Below are 17,381 nucleotides of genomic sequence, written 5' to 3'. Positions count from 1 at the left end.
GGAACTTGAAATTTGGAAGGGGGACACCTCAGGGAGGTGTATTTTGCTGTTCCCATTAAAATCCACCCACAGTTAGCTCAGCTATAAACCTCTGAAAACTACCATTTTCATAGGTGTAGTTGAGTTTATTAGCAGCTTACTGCTCAAACCTTTGAACAATCTTAATCTACTGAGCATGTTCTCAGGCACAGAGGTAAAGGGCGAACACTCTTATTATTTATAATTTTTTTATTATTTTTTCCAAATACAACAAATATACCAAAATATCAGATTCATCATAATACAGTGTAACCCTTCTACCCGTCAAGAGTTGGAAGCAACAAGGGCCGGGTTCAATATCTAGGGGATCCATTCCAATAACACAATGCAAACCGGCTCGAGCCCCCACCCAGTGACCTGGGACAAATATATACCACCCCCATTGGGTGCCTCCAAGAGGCAATACTTCCCCTCTCGCAAGCACATAGTCTGAGTGTAGCAAAAAGCCTTTTAATAACAGAGAAAGACAATGTGGCATTATGTTGGGGAAACACCACCAACAGGATTCATAACACAACCCATGAGCAAAACAAAACCCACCCCAAGCAAATTGGGGCATGCCCTTTCTCTTTGGTTCTTGAGTCCAGCAACCCCAAATCACCCAAAGTCCCAAAAGTCCAATGACCCAAAAGTCTCTGTCCCTGGTCAGGGCAGCCCCAGAGTTCAAAAGTTTATCTATAGAGCTTTACCTCCCAACCTGGGTGGAGATGGAGGCGGAGGTAAGAGGCACCTTACATGATCTGAAGCTGACCGCCCCACAGCTCCATAGGCCTTCGCTCCACCAGCCACCCCACGAACTTCTTCGCTCAGCAGCCCACAAGCAGCTCCTGCCGTTCCACGAACTGCTCCGCGTCCCACCAGCAGCTCCCGCCGTCCTATGATCTGCTCCACAAGGCACTCCAACCATCTCGCAAACTGCTCCACAATATATCTTCAGGTTCCCCCACTACTTAACACAACGCTCAGTGATTTCAGCTCTTTGGTGAATTCAGCTTGTAGTAGCGGAGCCTCAGTGCTGGTGCACTATTAGCCCAAAGTGAGCTCAGCAGCCTGTAACTAGACTCCTAATGAAAACAAAATCAGCTCTGATATTCCACAGTGGAGAGAGGAGGAAGTGCAATTAGCATGTAAGGCCCTCACCAAGGGGCCCATGCCACCAAGTATTAATACTTGTCCCCAGCCTCTCTCAATTCACAGAGTTTTGGAACCCATGACCCTTGCCTAGTGAGTGCTACTTAGTTGATGGTGAGTCCCTCCAGCATAACAAAAGGCCAAGTACAGTTCCAAGTACAGTTCTCATAATCAGGGTAATAACAATTTATTCTTCCTGCCCCAATAACAGAGACACTGGGGATCCCACAGCAGCCAAAGTGACCATTTGGGCAGCTATGGTCTCATTCTAGGCGGGGTGGGTGTGTCTATGCAAATGAGATCAGCCCCTGAAGTTCTTTTCCACAACTTGCCACACCTCACCACCAGATGTCAGGGTGGAGCTCATCCTGACACTGCTTACAACAGAAAGGAAATAAAGAGGGTTAGGCTAATGGAAGGGGAAGGAAAGCGACATCTCTCTCTTCAGGGTCTATGTTAATTCCAGACCTCTAAAAAGTCAGCCCAAATTGCTTTGAATTCCCTTTCTGAAGAATGCCAGTCATTTGTTAGCTGTGAGGTCAGCCACATCACTGGTCGGGATAGACTTTTCCATTTTTGCAGGATTAATTTTGTAGGGACCAAAACTGCATGTTAAAACCATGCCGCCTTGTTACTAGCTAATCTCCAGGTATCAGGAATATATCCAAGAATTAAATGTAAGGAGACAGGCTCCAACTTAGCATCCAATATCAAATTGGTCCTTTAACCCACTTCATACAGGAAGTCTTAATGAAGGATCATTCCCAAAACATATGAGCTCATGTAGTACCAAAGGAGTTACATTTTCAACAGAAGTCCGCATTTATGTGGCCCATAACCAATAGCCTATGCGGGGACCAGAGTACTGGAAAAAGCTTTTGGTTAATAAGTTGTAGGCTCAGGTCTATAGTTGCTTTTTAAAGATTAGAGACAATTGTTTTCCAGTGGGTCGCAGATAGTTGTGTATCCAAATTTCTTTTCTAAGCAACTTTCAAATTATCAATCTTCAGCTGAGTTTTTGGGCCAAAACACTGGATACCATTGGCTGAGAAAATCCAGGAAGTTTCCTCCAAAATAATAAAAGTTCTGGAGGTCCCAATGCATCTGGTCCAAATTCATTCCTAAGTAAATGCTTTAACTGAGATATTTCCATGCTCTGGAGCAGGGCAAGCCAAATTGTGGCTGAAGATCTACAATGTTTTAAAATGATCATTGTCAATTAGCTGTGACAGTGTCATAATTCCTCCATGTCAAGGTTTTGTCACTAATGTTTAGGACAGGATTACTCCATTGGACCATCTCTACATGGAAGAATGGATGGAAGCAGAGCCTTTTTTACCAAGCTCGCCTCACAACTGTTATTGCGAAGCGCGAACGCTGTTGATGGGGATGGTGCAGCAACTGCCGTTTTGTTCTTATTTTGACTTTTATATTTGGTGCACTCTCGCCAGCTCAGTGACTGGGAGTGTTGAGTTTCGTTTGAAGGATAGTTTTAGATGGAGGGGGACCCAGCAGGAAAAGCACAACTGACTTTTGAAATGATAAAAATTATTTTTAAAAAGTATGCACATATAAGCAATAAACAGCAAACATTTTTGGAACAAAATTTCTATTTTGTATCAGATTAGAGGATTAACATTTTTCTCTCTGTGAAATATTTTACAAGGTGAGATTGTTTTACTTTCGATAGTAAAGGATTATGTCCCCATCCTTGTACTGTTTGTGTACTGTGAGCAAGAATTAGTGGTATGTGTATGTAGAAATGGATTTGCATGTGATTTACATTTTCTGTGTAGTATAGAGTTTGTCGCACTAACAAGAAAATGACAGGAGGGTAACACAGAAACTTTATAAAATGAGTGACAGAAATGCAGCAGGACCCTTGCACGATTGAGATTTGTGAAAATATGTGACAGATTCAGGAAGGATGAGCATCCCAGCAGAAAAACACTCCACTCATATAATTTTTCAGTGCAATCCCCATACTGGGATATTTATGTATAGTACCATGCTATGAATTATCAGCAAAATATGAATCACTGCCAGCTTCTGTTTGACCACATACGTGGGACATCTGCAGACTCAGCGACTGCTCCCATGTCTGACTTCACTCTGTAGTTTAACTGTCACATGCTTTTGAAGTATTAAAGGGACACTATCAACTTGAAGCATGATTAATTCACACCCCCGCCACATGCTCCACAGATAAAATAAATTTCATATTCTACACCTATATACCCCTGCCAGACTTTAGGGTGTTACAATCAGTTTCCTTATTTTTTAGACAAGGTTCTCCCCTCCTCTGTGTGAAAGCATACCACAGCAGAGGAACTCATTATTTATACAGGAGAAACTATGAAACTGGTTGTGCAAAAAGTGCTGGCAAATGCATAAACAAGCAGAAAAATAGAGAAAAAAGTGTATTTTTCACTTGCTGTTACATGTTACTTGTAACAACAGTACGTAAACAGCTTTCCGGCAGTAGTCTATGAGGGGTTTTTTTATGTTGGTATTGCTTTAAATGAGGGGGTGTAGTATGTTTGGGAATGCACACTGCAGATTTTCCAGGTCTTTCCAGGAAAGGGAACCAATGATATAATACCTGCCCTTGGCCCCATCTGAACCAGCGGGAAAAATACTTCAGCATTCAAAGAGTTTAAATAAGGACTTATTTCTTATTCCAAACCTTTATTTTACCGTTGTTTTAAACTAGAACAGGTTGAAGCCTACCTTCTGCAGCCCATTGATTCATGGGAAAAGGAAATGTTTAACAGACCTGCAGTCTAAGACTTATGTTACATATGGATCCAGTAGCAAAAATGCATGCATGGTACATTTGTTTTAAACAGAGAAATCACAGAAGCAAACAATTGCTCATTAATGGCTAGTAAGATTCAGGACTAAGATCAAAGAGTTTTGCCAAAGTTATTAATTGGTTTTGGTCAGGCTCCTCAAACTTGGGTGTCTGTAGTTGAAGATCTCAATAGAAGACGCCTGATTTTCAGACATGCTGAGAAACCAGTTTTCACAGAATTCAGTGGGAGCGCTGGGTGTTCAGCACCACTGAAAATCAGGCTACTCCTATTGAAATGTCTACCTTTAGATGCCAAAGCCTTAGCTTCTCACAAACTTCAGCATGTACCTAATGAGTGCATGCGAGGGGTCCCATCAACTTCAAAGCAACTCCTCACATGAGTAAAATTAACAAGTGTACCGGGGGGCCAGGGGGATTAGAGTCCAAGTTTGAAAAGTTGTCCCTTTTACTTTAATGTGCTCTCTCTTCAGCCATTCCTTTAAAATCAAACCAAAACAAAAAAACTAAACACGGTTAGGACTTCTCTCCTTAATCCATTTGTATGAACAAATACATATATTTTCTAAAAGTGGGAGACTGAGTCCTTACTGTACATTTGTATGTTGCTCTTAATCCAAAAGTGCAAACAGAGTGGTTCACAAAAGTCCTCTTTTCCCCAGTCCCAGAGATTGCTTTGTAGCTGCTTCTGACTGCCCTGGTTTCTGGAAGGAGCAATGGCCTGCTGGATCTGTGTAATTGTGGATCCATAAGTCCTAGCTCCTCTCCTCTCCCATATTTCCCCCTCCAAAACCCTCTCACATAGAGCTCTGCTCGTTGGTATGCAGAGAATGTGGACACTCTGCACAGGCTTCAGCAGCCTGCCTCCTCATGCAGAAGAACTGCACTGGTTGTGCTGTGTCTAGGTCCCTCCTGCCACCAAATGTTGTTACCAGGAATTGCACATGTGTAACTGAAAGCAGAATTTGGCTCTAACACGCCTGCAGGAAAAAGAATGAACAGGGTGGGAGAACAAAGTTCCTGACAGGCACTGGATAGATAGATGACAAGACAATCATGATAGACAACGTGAAGTCATAAGGAAAATGCGTGGAGGGCGAAAGAGAGAAGGTGAAAAGTGTGGATGCTACAGATTGGTGTCCCAAAAACTTAAATGGTTGGATCTTTTGGGGCCTTGCCCTCTTCCCCTCACTCATTCTAGCAAACTACCAGGTTCTTTTTTTGTCCCGGTATCAGCTCCAAGAAAACTTCATAGTTTTCAGCTCAACTGGCTGGAAATCTTCAGTTCCTGAGGCAAACCGTGGAATCTTCTGTAGCAGTGATGCACCAGCCAGCTCCGTGGAATCCTAGGTGTGTCTGAGCTGCAGCTACAGTGGAAGCAATGAAGTCTTTTCAGGGATGGAACTGCAGAGAAAGTTTCTGTAGGTAACAGATCACCTCCAGAGACAGACAGCACCCACAACAGTGTATATCTCTAAGCACTTCTATGGTTGAAGGGGGAGTCTAGAGTGACCTCTAGAAAGTGCTGGCTCCAGGTGCATGGAAGTGGAGAAAGAGTCATGGTCATGGGAATTTCAAATGTACTTCCTAACAAATTACCATAAACTTCAAAATTAATTATTTTTCTGTTATTTTAAAGCATCCTCAGGAGGTGTGGTGAAAGCTTGTCTCTCTCACCAATCATGGTTGACTTGAAATATGCCATTCTAGTTTGCTGCGAGATATTCTACTGATCATTTTAGCAGCACCATCTAAAAGGTTGTTTCAGTGTCTGAAGAGGTCTGAACAAAGATAAATTCAAAGACTGCCTAGTGACTATAATACGAATAAACAAAAAGTCTGAAGATTTAATCTAGAAGGTTTTAGGCATTTGGTATAATAATGTGGAGAAGCAGCCAAGAAAAACAATGAACAGAAAGTTTTCTTTTTTACACTTATGACAGAAACTTCTCAAATGCTTCAAGGAAATCTGTGGAAGAGTTAAGCCCGTCTATGTCCAACAAATTATTCTTGCCATGAAAGTGGAATAAATCAGTCTCTTCTGCCTCTCCATTTTCATGTTCTTCTTGTCCTTCAACGAGGTTGGTCTCGGAAGTAGGAATAACAATGATGCGTGGGATTGCAGTACTAATGATGGAGTCCAGGCCTCTGTTTATGTGAGTTTCCCTTTGTGAGGTATCTGAGCCTCTTCCTTTGCTGATGCTGTTCAAGCCAACGGGAAGAGAAGCTGCTTTTAAGGAACTGGTCACAAGTGCTTTAGGGGAATTCTGTAGGACTGACCTCCCAAGCAGCTTCTGCAGGTAGCTGGGGGAGAGCAAAACCTAGGGTAAAAACAACACTAAATCTTTAGTACCATCATTTGACATATAACAATTGTAGGTTATCTCACCCCACTGAAACTAGTATTTGAACTCTCTTGTACCAGTCCATTACATTTTCGGTGCCAGTTCTCTTGAGCTGTTTCCCCATTAATATTTGAGCCCATGCCCCAAAATAAAATCAGTATCATGTGATCAATGTATTAAAATTCACCGAACTGTCAGTTTTAGAAATGCACAACATATACAACAAAATACTAAGTGAAGTAAAGAGACACGTATTTGGTCAAACATTTTCAAAAATTTGTAGGTAATGGACATGATCCCATTTTATGGAGCAGCACATTCTTAAACACATTAAAGCATTATTTATCCATTACTAATCTGGAACTGTATTGTACCCATTCTGCCATAAGTTTTTATGGTTACTGGGCTAAATCCTCAGCTGCTGCAAATCAGTACAACTCCATTGTCTTCCACTGGAGCTGTGACAATTTACACCATCCAAGGATCTGACCGACTTCCTGTTTAAAAAAAAAAACAACCTTCCAAGGAACACATTTATATATAAAAAGGGAGAATTTTTTTTCAGGCGTCCCAGTAGTGACACAGCATTATGCTGCTGCATGAAAACTCTTTGGGGATGAAAGCAGAAACTTCCATGTGCTCACTCTCCAGAGTGAGTTTATTTCACAGCATCTTCTATTCTTTCTGTTCTATACAGGCTCTAATACTGCTCTCATCACTGTAATATCTGAGGGTACATCTACCCTGCAATAAAAGAACTGGTGCACAGACCCAGGTCAACTGAATTTGGAGCATGTAGCTTGGACTATGGGGCTAAAAAGTTGCAGTGTAGATGTTCAGACTCAGGCTGGATCCTGGGCTTTGAGACCCTGTGGATGGGGTGGATTTCAGAGCCTGAGCTACAGCCTGAGCCTAAATGTCTAGACAGATATTTTTAGACTTGCAGCCTCAGTCAGATGACACAGGCTCTGGGACTTGGTGCTGCGGGATTTTTATTGCAGTGTAGACATACCTTCAGGGTTTTAGAATAGCCTCTGCCCCCCACCCTTACGAAAGTTCCAATCCTGGATCAGATGCCTCATATATGCTTTACATGTTATTTCTCAAACATTTTAACACATGAAACCTGTCACATCCTGGAACCTTTTTTCTGTATAATGAACAAAGAAGGATCTCAGATTAAATATTAATTCTAACAGTTTGATTCTTCGTATCTTTATTTTCTTAAAATTCCATTTTCCCTGTCACAACCACAGTAACAATTTCAATAGTTATGTCCTTGGATGTTTCCCATGTACCTTGTCCTCCCAGTAGGTGGCTCTGTAACCATAGGAAATATAGATAGTACCATATTTAACAAAAATTAGGGAAAAGAAAAATAATTCCACTTCTTTGGCTTCAGAAGCTCTTCACTTTCTGTTCACTCTGATCGATTTATAATGTCATGATGACCATTTTAGTTTACCTGGGACGCTCAAAAGATCGATCATCATCAGGAGAATAAAAATCATAAGAATCACAAGAATGCAAAGAGCAGGGAGAACAGAAGAACGGTTTAATGGGGTAACAACAAAGACATTCGCGCCAGCAAGATACCTCACTGAATGATAGTGTTGTATCAGTCCTTGTCTTTGAAGGCTCATGACTTTCCAAGACTAGGGGGAATTGTTAAAAAAGTACCATTTGGACTAGTGTTAAAATATGGACCTTCAGTATTCCTATATGACAGGTTTCAGAATAGAAGCCGTGTTAGTCTGTATCCGCAAAAAGAACAGGAGTACTTGTGGCACATAAGCATAGCCCACTTCATCGGATGCATAGAATGGAACATTTAGTAAGATATATATATAGATATATATATACACACACACACAAACACACAGATAAGTTGGAAGTTACCATACAAACTGTGAGAGGCTAATTAGTTAACATGAGCTATTATCAGCAGGAGAAAAAAAAAACTTTTATAGTGATAATCAAGATGGCTCATTTACAGTTGACAAGAAGGTGTGAGGATACTTAACTTAAGGAAATAGATTCAATATGTGTAGGTCTTCTATATATTATTGTTTCTCTGCCACAGGTATTTCTGTAGTGCCTATCTGCATTGTATGTCAGCTAACAATATTTGCCTTTTAATCTACAGATATATAGGAACAGTAGATATTGCTATCTTTTGGGAGCATAGGTGTGCAAAGCAGGTATGGGGACTGCCCTGTGAGATCATCGTAACTGTCTGCATTTTATGATTAGAGCCTCATTTCATACTACCCACATAGCCTAGTCACTGTCACATGACACATCTACTTTCCCGGACCTGAGGAAAAGCTCTGTGTGCCTCGAAAGCTTGTCTCTCTCACCAACAGAAGTTGGTCCGATAGAAGATATTACCTCACCCACCCTTGTCTCTCACATGTTTTACTGTCATTCTAGATTTTATGTGTAATCATGTCAGTCCATTGCCACAGGCCATTCGTATCATTCCTCCCTAACACAGCAAGCACGCTCTCCCAACGGGCTGGCAGCTCTGGGAGGCATTGCCCCTGGGGTGGTGATGAACTACCACACTCTGGCCTTGGCTATATGTCAGCACCCCGCAACAATTTTGCATTTGAATCAACTTACGAAGATATCTTAGGATACAATAAGTTTCTAGATCTTGACAGGATGGGCAGGTTTTTCTTTTTATTTTTTTTTTAAGGAGGAGTAGAGGAAAGTGAGATGATTCTCTGCCTCAGAAACTTTATTATATTGATAAATACAAGGACTAAATGATCCTCTGACCTGACTACAACTCACAGCAAGATCAATAATAGGTTTAAAGTGTTGCAACCAAAATCTGTTGTTGACAATCTGGTCATGCTATCTAGAAATCTAAAGTAAATGCCTAAAAGATCAGCTTTGTATTTTTAGGGCAACCAGAAGACCTGATGTTGAAGTGCTCTCATTGATCTTGACAAGAGGATACATGCTGGAAGCTATTGAAATATGCTTGTGCATGTAAGCATCACAAAGAAGCGCTTCACACCTTGCACCTGGGACACTCAGTGTGAATATTGTGAAAGCGCCTATCTGCAGCACTATAAACCCCATATGTCAGTGAATAGTACTGAGAACAATAGAGTGCAGGAACCCAATCAAGGGCTACTTATCAGAACTACCTGACAGCCATCCTTCGAGGACAGAAATCAGCATAGCCTCTGATTCTTCTTGTGGAGAACAGTGTGGCCAAGTTACAGTCATTAAAATAATGAATTACGATGGGTCAACATGTCTATGAAGAAAACCTCAGATTTCTACCCCCCCCCCACAGCTTCTCTCTCAGGAAAAAAAAGAAAGATGGGGGGGGGGGAAGAAGAGAAGAGATTGAATTTGGAGTTCGGGGTGTCTGGAGGGAATCCCGTAATCCTTCTTCCTCTCCACTGTCTTAGGTGTTATGTCCTGACATGGATCTAGCAAGGGAGCTCTGAAGCAAGGTGAGGTCACCCAGTTTGGGTTCACTCCTTCTGGCAGGAACTGAACATTTCAGGCACCCAGCCCTGTGACTGAGGGTTAGATGGAGACTTCACAGTCAGGCCCTTTTCCTACTTTCTTCTGCACAGAGGCTCTGATCCTCTACTGTTTCCATGGCTTCCAAAGCCAAGGCCTAAATATAGCACCTCTATATAAAACACTAGCTCCTTCCTCACAAAGAGACAGGAACAAACTGGAGGTCTGGGCACAGAGGAACAAATCCTCACCTGTTGTATATCAAAGTAGCTCCATTGATTTAAGCGGAAATATGCCAATTCACAGCAGGTGAGGGTGTGGCCCATGGTGCTGACCGAGGTGGGATTTGGCACCAAATCTCTTGCTCCCAATAGGTCCTTCACTGACACCTGAGGAGCAGACCTACTCATTGTCCACACTGGCTCACCAAGCTGGAGAAAGCTGGCCTAAGTGGTGGCTCTTGATCTCTGTCATCATTGTCTTTTTTTGGTTTTAAAGTGATGAAACTGGTTGATGTGACTTTTGCAGTGGCACTGCCTGGAACGAAAGAAAGTGAGGATTATTCTGTCAATAGAAGGAGGTATCACACCACACTAAATTATTTAATTTACGTTGCCCAAGATTTCATAAAGCCTTAATGTTACTCTGCAGCCAGCAGCAATGTTTTATTGGGCCAGATTCCCATTACATTAAGGCCCCTTTACACCATCCTAGCAGTGTAAAAGGGCCTTAAAGTAGAAACAAACTGCATTTACACTCACTTTAAGTCCCTTTTACATTGCTTTAGCAGCATACAGGGGCCACAAATGTGAATGAGGATCAGGCCCATTATTTATACAGCAGCAACTTTGTGGTGGATACTTTCACGGATGAAAGTGGAGGTCCCTGCCTCAGAGAACATGCAATCTAAACAGACAGCACATAGATGAAGTACAAAGATGGGACTCAAAAGCACGAGCTGACAATATCGTACAACTTGTCAGTGACACAATCATTCTTATGCTGTTTTATTGTTTTTTTCAAAAACTATTTTCTACTGTCTGCTTTGTCAACATTTATAAAGGGGAGGACTAAGGTTTTCCAGGCCTTGTGGAAGAAGTGACATGAAAGAGACACCTGAAGGTAGAGTCAGTGGATGCGTTCAGGAATCAGGAGATCAGTTTGCTGTGATTCCCAGGATAGCTTCTCACTTAAAACTATGCTGTCTCTAGAAAAAAGAACCAGAGATCCAGAAGAAAAGAAAGGTGACTGAATCAGGTGACACTTCTTATGGTGTATTGTTCGTTCAGTTAGACATGTCGTAGGTATTGCCATGAAGAGCTGGGTACTGAGAAACCTGGGGGTACTAGCCAACCTATTAGTAGGGTGGGTATTGAGAGTCTTAGGCCTTTGTCTACTGAAGGTGTAGCATTGGCATATTTTCCCATGTGATTCACAGCAGTACTGTATCTGGAAGTCCAGTGAGACTGAAGTGTTGGTAAGAGCTGATTCAGGGGTGATCTGAAGTCATCTTCCGAAGTTGCACCTCTGGAAAAGTGACACTTCTGAGAAAATGACATCAAACTGCAGCAGTTTGGTTTGTAGTTTTATTGCATCCACAAGAGATGCGCTCAGTACTCACCATCTCCAGTTTCAGGGAGAGAAGGGGGGCAAGCTGCCAGACTTTCCCACTCTCAGGGAGAAATGGGAGTTTCTCTCTCCTCTTCCCTCTCAACAAAGATAAAACATTTTTTTAATGTATACTAAAATGAGGGTGCAAAAAAAAGTGGCTTCCACTACTTCTGAATCTGACTTGAAACCCTGATTTTGTAGCAAATAGAGTCGGTCACAACATGGAGGTGGGTTCCTTAGATTTGGGAGTGGGATGAGATCAACCAGGGCTGGAGGAGGTAAACATGCTGAGATGAAGCAGTCAGGTTCTTAAATTCATCCCCACTAACTGCGCTACAAGTCAGCATTTGATCTGGCTTTGGAATGGCAGGTTGCTTTTCCAGCTGTCTAAATATAAAGGGAAGGGTAAATCCCTTTGAAATCCCTCCTGGCCAGGGGAAAACTCCTCTCACCTGTAAAGGGTTAAGAAGCTAAAGGTAACCTCGCTGGCACCTGACCAAAATGACCAATGAGGAGACAAGATACTTTCAAAAGCTGGGAGGAGGGAGAGAAACAAAGGGTCTGTGTGTCTGTCTATATGCTGGTTTTCTGCCAGGGATAGACCAGGAATGGAGTCTTAGAACTTTTAGTAAGTAATGTAGCTAGGTATGCGTTAGATTATGATTTCTTTAAATGGCTGAGAAAAGAATTGTGCTGAATAGAATAACTATTTCTGTCTGTGTATCTTTTTTGTAACTTAAGGTTTTGCCTAGAGGGGTTCTCTATGTTTTGAATCTAATTACCCTGTAAGGTATCTACCATCCTGATTTTACAGAGGTGATTTTTTTTCTTCTCTTTACTTCTATTTCTATTAAAAGTCTTCTTGTAAGAAAACTGAATGCTTTTTCATTGTTCTCAGATCCAAGGGTTTGGGTCTGTAGTCACCTATGCAAATTGGTGAGGCTTTTTATCCAACATTTCCCAGGAAAGAGGGGGTGCAAGTATTGGGAGGATTGTTCATTGTTCTTAAGATCCAAGGGTCTGGGTCTGTAGTCACCTAGGCAAATTGGTGAGGCTTTTTACCAAACCTTGTCCAGGAATTGGGGTGCAAGGTTTTGGGAAGTATTTTGGGGGGAAAGACGTTTCCAAACAGTTCTTCCCCAGTAACCAGTATTTGTTTGGTGGTGGTAGCGGCCAATCCAAGGACAAAGGGTGGAATATTTTGTACCTTGGGGAAGTTTTGACCTAAGCTGGTAAAGATAAGCTTAGGAGGTTTTTCATGCAGGTCCCCACATCTGTACCCTAGAGTTCAGAGTGGGGGAGGAACCTTGACATGGTGGCAGAGTGGTGGGATTAACCTGAAATCATTTTGAGATCCAGTTGAGATTTTTTGAACTAGAAATACAGATTTCAAAAAGGAATTTTTTTTCCTTTGTGGCTGCTGGAAAGGAAGTCCAGAAAGCAGCTGAAACTGAAAGCAGCTTGTTTTTTCTCTGTTTGGGGAAAGAGCAGAGACAAAAGGGGATTATCTTTGTGAATTGCAGGTTTTCTTTGCCTGGAGGCAGGGTACTTAACTCCTGCAGGAAAATTCACAGTCTTCCAACCCAGAGTTTTTTTCCCCCTAAAAGTAAATGGGTGGGGGGGGGGTTCTACCCATTTGCCTGGAGACACAAGTGGCAGGGGCTTTTTTTTTTTTTTTTGGATTTTGATTTTTTTTACAAGGAGCACAAGTTTGAAAAGGAAATTTTTTTTCCTTTGGGCTGCTAGTAAGCAGGCTTCCAAGTAGTTGGAGGTTTTTTCCTTTGATTTGGGGCCAGAGCAGAGACAAAGGGAATTGTCTTTTTCTGTAGGCTGACAATCACTATCAGAGAATAGGTATTCTATTCCAGCACAGCAAAATTTTACAGCCAAGTTTTGTTTGTTTATTTCTAAACCTCGGGTGTAAAGTTAGTTAAAAACAGAGAGGTAAAGAAGTCAGGCACAAAGGCACTACACAAATTGGAGTTAGCCAAACTGGAGACATTGAAAGAAACCGAAAAAGCTCTAGAAGCTGCTCACAGGAGAGCAATGGAGGCAAAGGAGAAAGAAAGGGAGGCAGCGAAAGAGGCAGAACAACACCAAGCGGCTGCTCACAGGAGCGCTATGGAAGCAAGGGACAAAGAACTGGAAGAGAAGGAAAAAGAGAGGAAACATGTGGAGGAGATGGAGAAGATAAAGGCTCAGCAGAATATCCCAACAAACCCTAGCAATCCTTCTCCAGGTACCACTTCCCATCCCAGAAAGTTCCCCACCTACAAGGCAGGTGATGATACTGAGGCCTTCTTAGAAAACTTCGAAAGGGCCTGCCTTGGGTACAACATCTCTACTGACCAATACATGGTAGAGCTGAGGCCGCAGCTCAGTGGACCCTTAGCTGAGGTGGCAGCTGAAATGCCTAAAGGACACTTGAACAAGTATGAACTGTTTAAATCCAAGGCGAGAGTCAGAATGGGGATAACACCCGAGCAGTCTTGTCGGAGTTCAGAGCCCTAAGGTGGAAACCAGATGTCTCATTTATCCGACATGCCTACCACACTGTGAAACATTGGGATGCCTGGATATCAGGAGCAAGTGTTGAATCTCCAGTAAATTTGCCCTTCCTAATGCAAATGGAACAATTCTTAGAGGGGGTTCCTGAGGAAATAGAAAGATACATCCTAGATGGGAAGCCCAAAACTGTAATCGAGGCAGGAGAGATTGGAGCCAGATGGGTGGAGGTGGCAGAGAAGAAGAAAACTGGTCGCAGTTGGAGCGGAGACCAGAAGAGACAACCCCAGACCACACCCTATTACCGGGGGCTGCCCAAAGCCCCACCTACCTCCCAAAGAACCCCCAGACACCTTATCGTCTCACCACCCCATTCTCCAGCAACCCACCTCACCCCAGTGACCCGTCAGCTGGACGATGTTTTAAATGTAAGGAGCTGGGGCATGTAAAGGCCAACTGCCCCAAGAACCCCAACAGATTACAGTTCATTGCACCGGAATCACACCCCAGGTCTGCAGGCCCAGATACCTCCCAGATACCCTTGGAGCGGAGGGAAACTGTGAGTGTGGGCGGGAAGAAGGTCACCGCGTGGAGGGACACCAGAGCACAAGCGTCAGCTATCCATGCTTCCTTGGTGGACCCCAATTTAGTCAACCCAGAGATCCAAGTGACGATTCAACCCTTCAAGTCCAACTCTTTCAATTTGCCTACAGCCAAGTTGCCTGTCCAGTACAAGGGCTGGTCAGGAACGTGGACTTTTGCAGTCTATGATGATTATCCCATCCCGTTGGGGGAAGACTTGGCCAATCATGTGAAGCGGGCCAAGAGGGAGGGAACGGTCACCCGTAGCCAGGCTAAACAAGCCGTGAGGCCTAGCTCCATTCTGGAAACTTCTATCAGGACCCAGTCAGAGGTGATGGACCCGGATCCCAGGCCAATGTCTGCAACAGCAGTAGTGGATCCAGTCCCAGAGACCCAGACGGAACCAATCCCAGAACTGAAACCAGCCGAACAACCAACACCAGACCCATTGCCAGCACTGAATCCAGTACTTGCAACCTCAACACCAGAGGGCCCCACCGAACCTGAACTGGCAGCAGCCGATAACCCTACACAAGAGGCTCAGCTGGAGCCTGAATCCCAACATAGTGCACCCACGGAGAGCGGTTCACAGTCAACAGAAACAGCTCCATCCCCTATATCGCTTCCAGAGGGACCAAGCATAGGTCCACAATCCAATGAGGAACTGATGTCTCCAGCATCAAGGGAACAGTTTCAGACTGAACAGGAAGCAGATGAAAGCCTCCAGAGAGCTTGGACGGCGGCATGGAGCAACCCACCGCCTCTCAGCTCTTCTAATCGATCCAGGTTTGTTGTAGAAAGAGGACTTTTATACAAGGAAACTCTTTCTGGTGGACACCAGGAAGACTGGCATCCTCAGAGACAGTTGGTAGTTTCAACTAAATACCGGGCCAAGCTCTTGAGCTTAGCCCATGGTCACCCTAGTGGCCATGCTGGAGTGAACAGGACCAAAGACCGTTTGGTGGGGTCATTCCACTGGGAGGGAATGGGCAAGGATGTTTCTACCTATGACCAGTCTTGTGAGGTGTGCCAAAGAGTGGGAAAACCCCAAGACCAGGTCAAAGCCCCTCTCCAGCCACTCCCCATCATTGAAGTTCCATTTCAGCGAGTAGCTGTGGATATTCTGGGTCCTTTTCCGAAAAAGACACCCAGAGGAAAGCAGTACATACTGACTTTCATGGATTTTGCCACCCGATGGCCGGAAGCAGTAGCTCTAAGCAACACCAGGGCTAAAAGTGTGTGCTAGGCACTAGCAGACATTTTTGCCAGGGTAGGTTGGCCCTCCGACATCCTCACAGATGCAGGGACTAATTTCCTGGCAGGAACTATGGAAAACCTTTGGGAAGCTCATGGGGTAAATCACTTGGTTGCCACTCCTTACCACCATCAAACAAATGGCATGGTGGAGAAGTTTAATGGAACTTTGGGGGCCATGATACGTAAATTCGTAAATGAGCACTCCAATGATTGGGACCTAGTGTTGCAGCAGTTGCTCTTTGCCTACAGAGCTGTACCACACCCCAGTTTAGGGGTTTCCCCATTTGAACTTGTATATGGCCGTGAGGTTAAGGGGCCATTGCAGTTGGTGAAGCAGCAATGGGAGGGATTTACACCTTCTCCAGGGACTAACATTCTGGACTTTGTAACCAACCTACAAAACACCCTCCGAACCTCTTTAGCCCTTGCTAAAGAAAACTTACAGGATGCTCAAAAAGTGCAAAAAGCCTGGTATGATAAACATGCCAGAGAGCGTTCCTTCAAAGTAGGGGACCAGGTCATGGTCTTAAAGGCGCTCCAGGCCCATAAAATGGAAGCATCGTGGGAAGGGCCATTCATGGTCCAGGAGCGCCTGGGAGCTGTTAATTATCTCATAGCATTCCCCACCTCCAACCGAAAGCCTAAGGTGTACCATATTAATTCTCTAAAGCCCTTTTATTCCAGAGAATTAAAGGTTTGTCAGTTTACAGCCCAGGGAGGAGACGACGCTGAGTGGCCTGAAGGTGTCTACTACGAAGGGAAATGTGCTGGTGGTGTGGAAGAGGTGAACCTCTCCATGACCCTTGGGCGTATGCAGCGACAGCAGATCCAGGAGCTGTGCACTAGCTACGCGCCAACGTTCTCAGCCACCCCAGGACTGACTGAACGGGTATACCACTCCATTGACACAGGTAATGCTCACCCAACTAGGGTCCAACCTTACCGGGGGTCTCCTCAAGCTAAAACTGCTATAGAACGGGAGATCCAGGATATGTTACAGATGGGTGTAATCCGCCCCTCTGGAAGTGCACGGGCATCTCCAGTGGTTCTAGCTCCCAAACCAGATGGGGAAATACGTTTTTGCGTGGACTACTGTAAGCTAAATGCTGTAACTCGCCCAGACAACTATCCAATGCCATGCACAGATGAACTATTAGAGAAACTGGGACGGGCCCAGTTCATCTCTACCTTGGACTTAACCAAGGGGTACTGGCAGGTACCGCTAGATGAATCTGCCAAGGAAAGGTCAGCCTTCGCCACACATCTCGGGCGGTACGAATTTAATGTACTCCTTTTCGGGCTGCGAAATGCACCCGCCACCTTCCAAAGACTTGTAGATGGTCTCCTAGAGGGATTAGGAGAATATGCAGTCGCCTACCTTGACGATGTGGCCATATTTTCGGATTCCTGGGCAGACCACCTGGAACATCTACAAAAAGTCCTTGAGCGCATAAGGGAGGCAGGACTAACTGTTAAGGCTAAGAAGTGTCAAATAGGCCTAAACAGAGTGACTTACCTTGGACACCAGGTGGGTCAAGGAACTATCAGCCCCCTACAGGCCAAAGTGGATGCTATCCAAAAGTGGCCTGTCCCAAAGTCAAAGAAACAGG

General features: G+C 43.9%; 1 protein-coding gene across 2 annotated transcripts in view; it reads right to left on the bottom strand.

Moving 5' to 3' along the window:
* Nucleotides 1–247: 247 nt before the first annotated feature.
* The window catches only part of LOC311519928 (melanopsin-like), a 76,606-nt gene continuing 59,472 nt past the window's right edge, over nt 248–17,381 (bottom strand). For both annotated transcript variants that reach the window (XM_084627032.1, XM_084627033.1), the window contains one exon: nt 248–6,303. In XM_084627032.1, the coding sequence (XP_084483158.1) occupies nt 5,917–6,303 (387 nt within the window). In that variant the 3' untranslated portion in view covers nt 248–5,916. The remainder of the gene's footprint in view (nt 6,304–17,381) is intronic.

The sequence above is a fragment of the Lepidochelys olivacea genome (genome assembly GCF_965140295.1).
Source record: "Lepidochelys olivacea isolate rLepOli2 genome assembly, chromosome: 4".
Taxonomy (NCBI): domain Eukaryota; kingdom Metazoa; phylum Chordata; order Testudines; family Cheloniidae; genus Lepidochelys; species Lepidochelys olivacea.
Note: the sequence above shows the minus strand (reverse complement) of the source record. Positions and strands in the feature narration are given on the sequence as shown.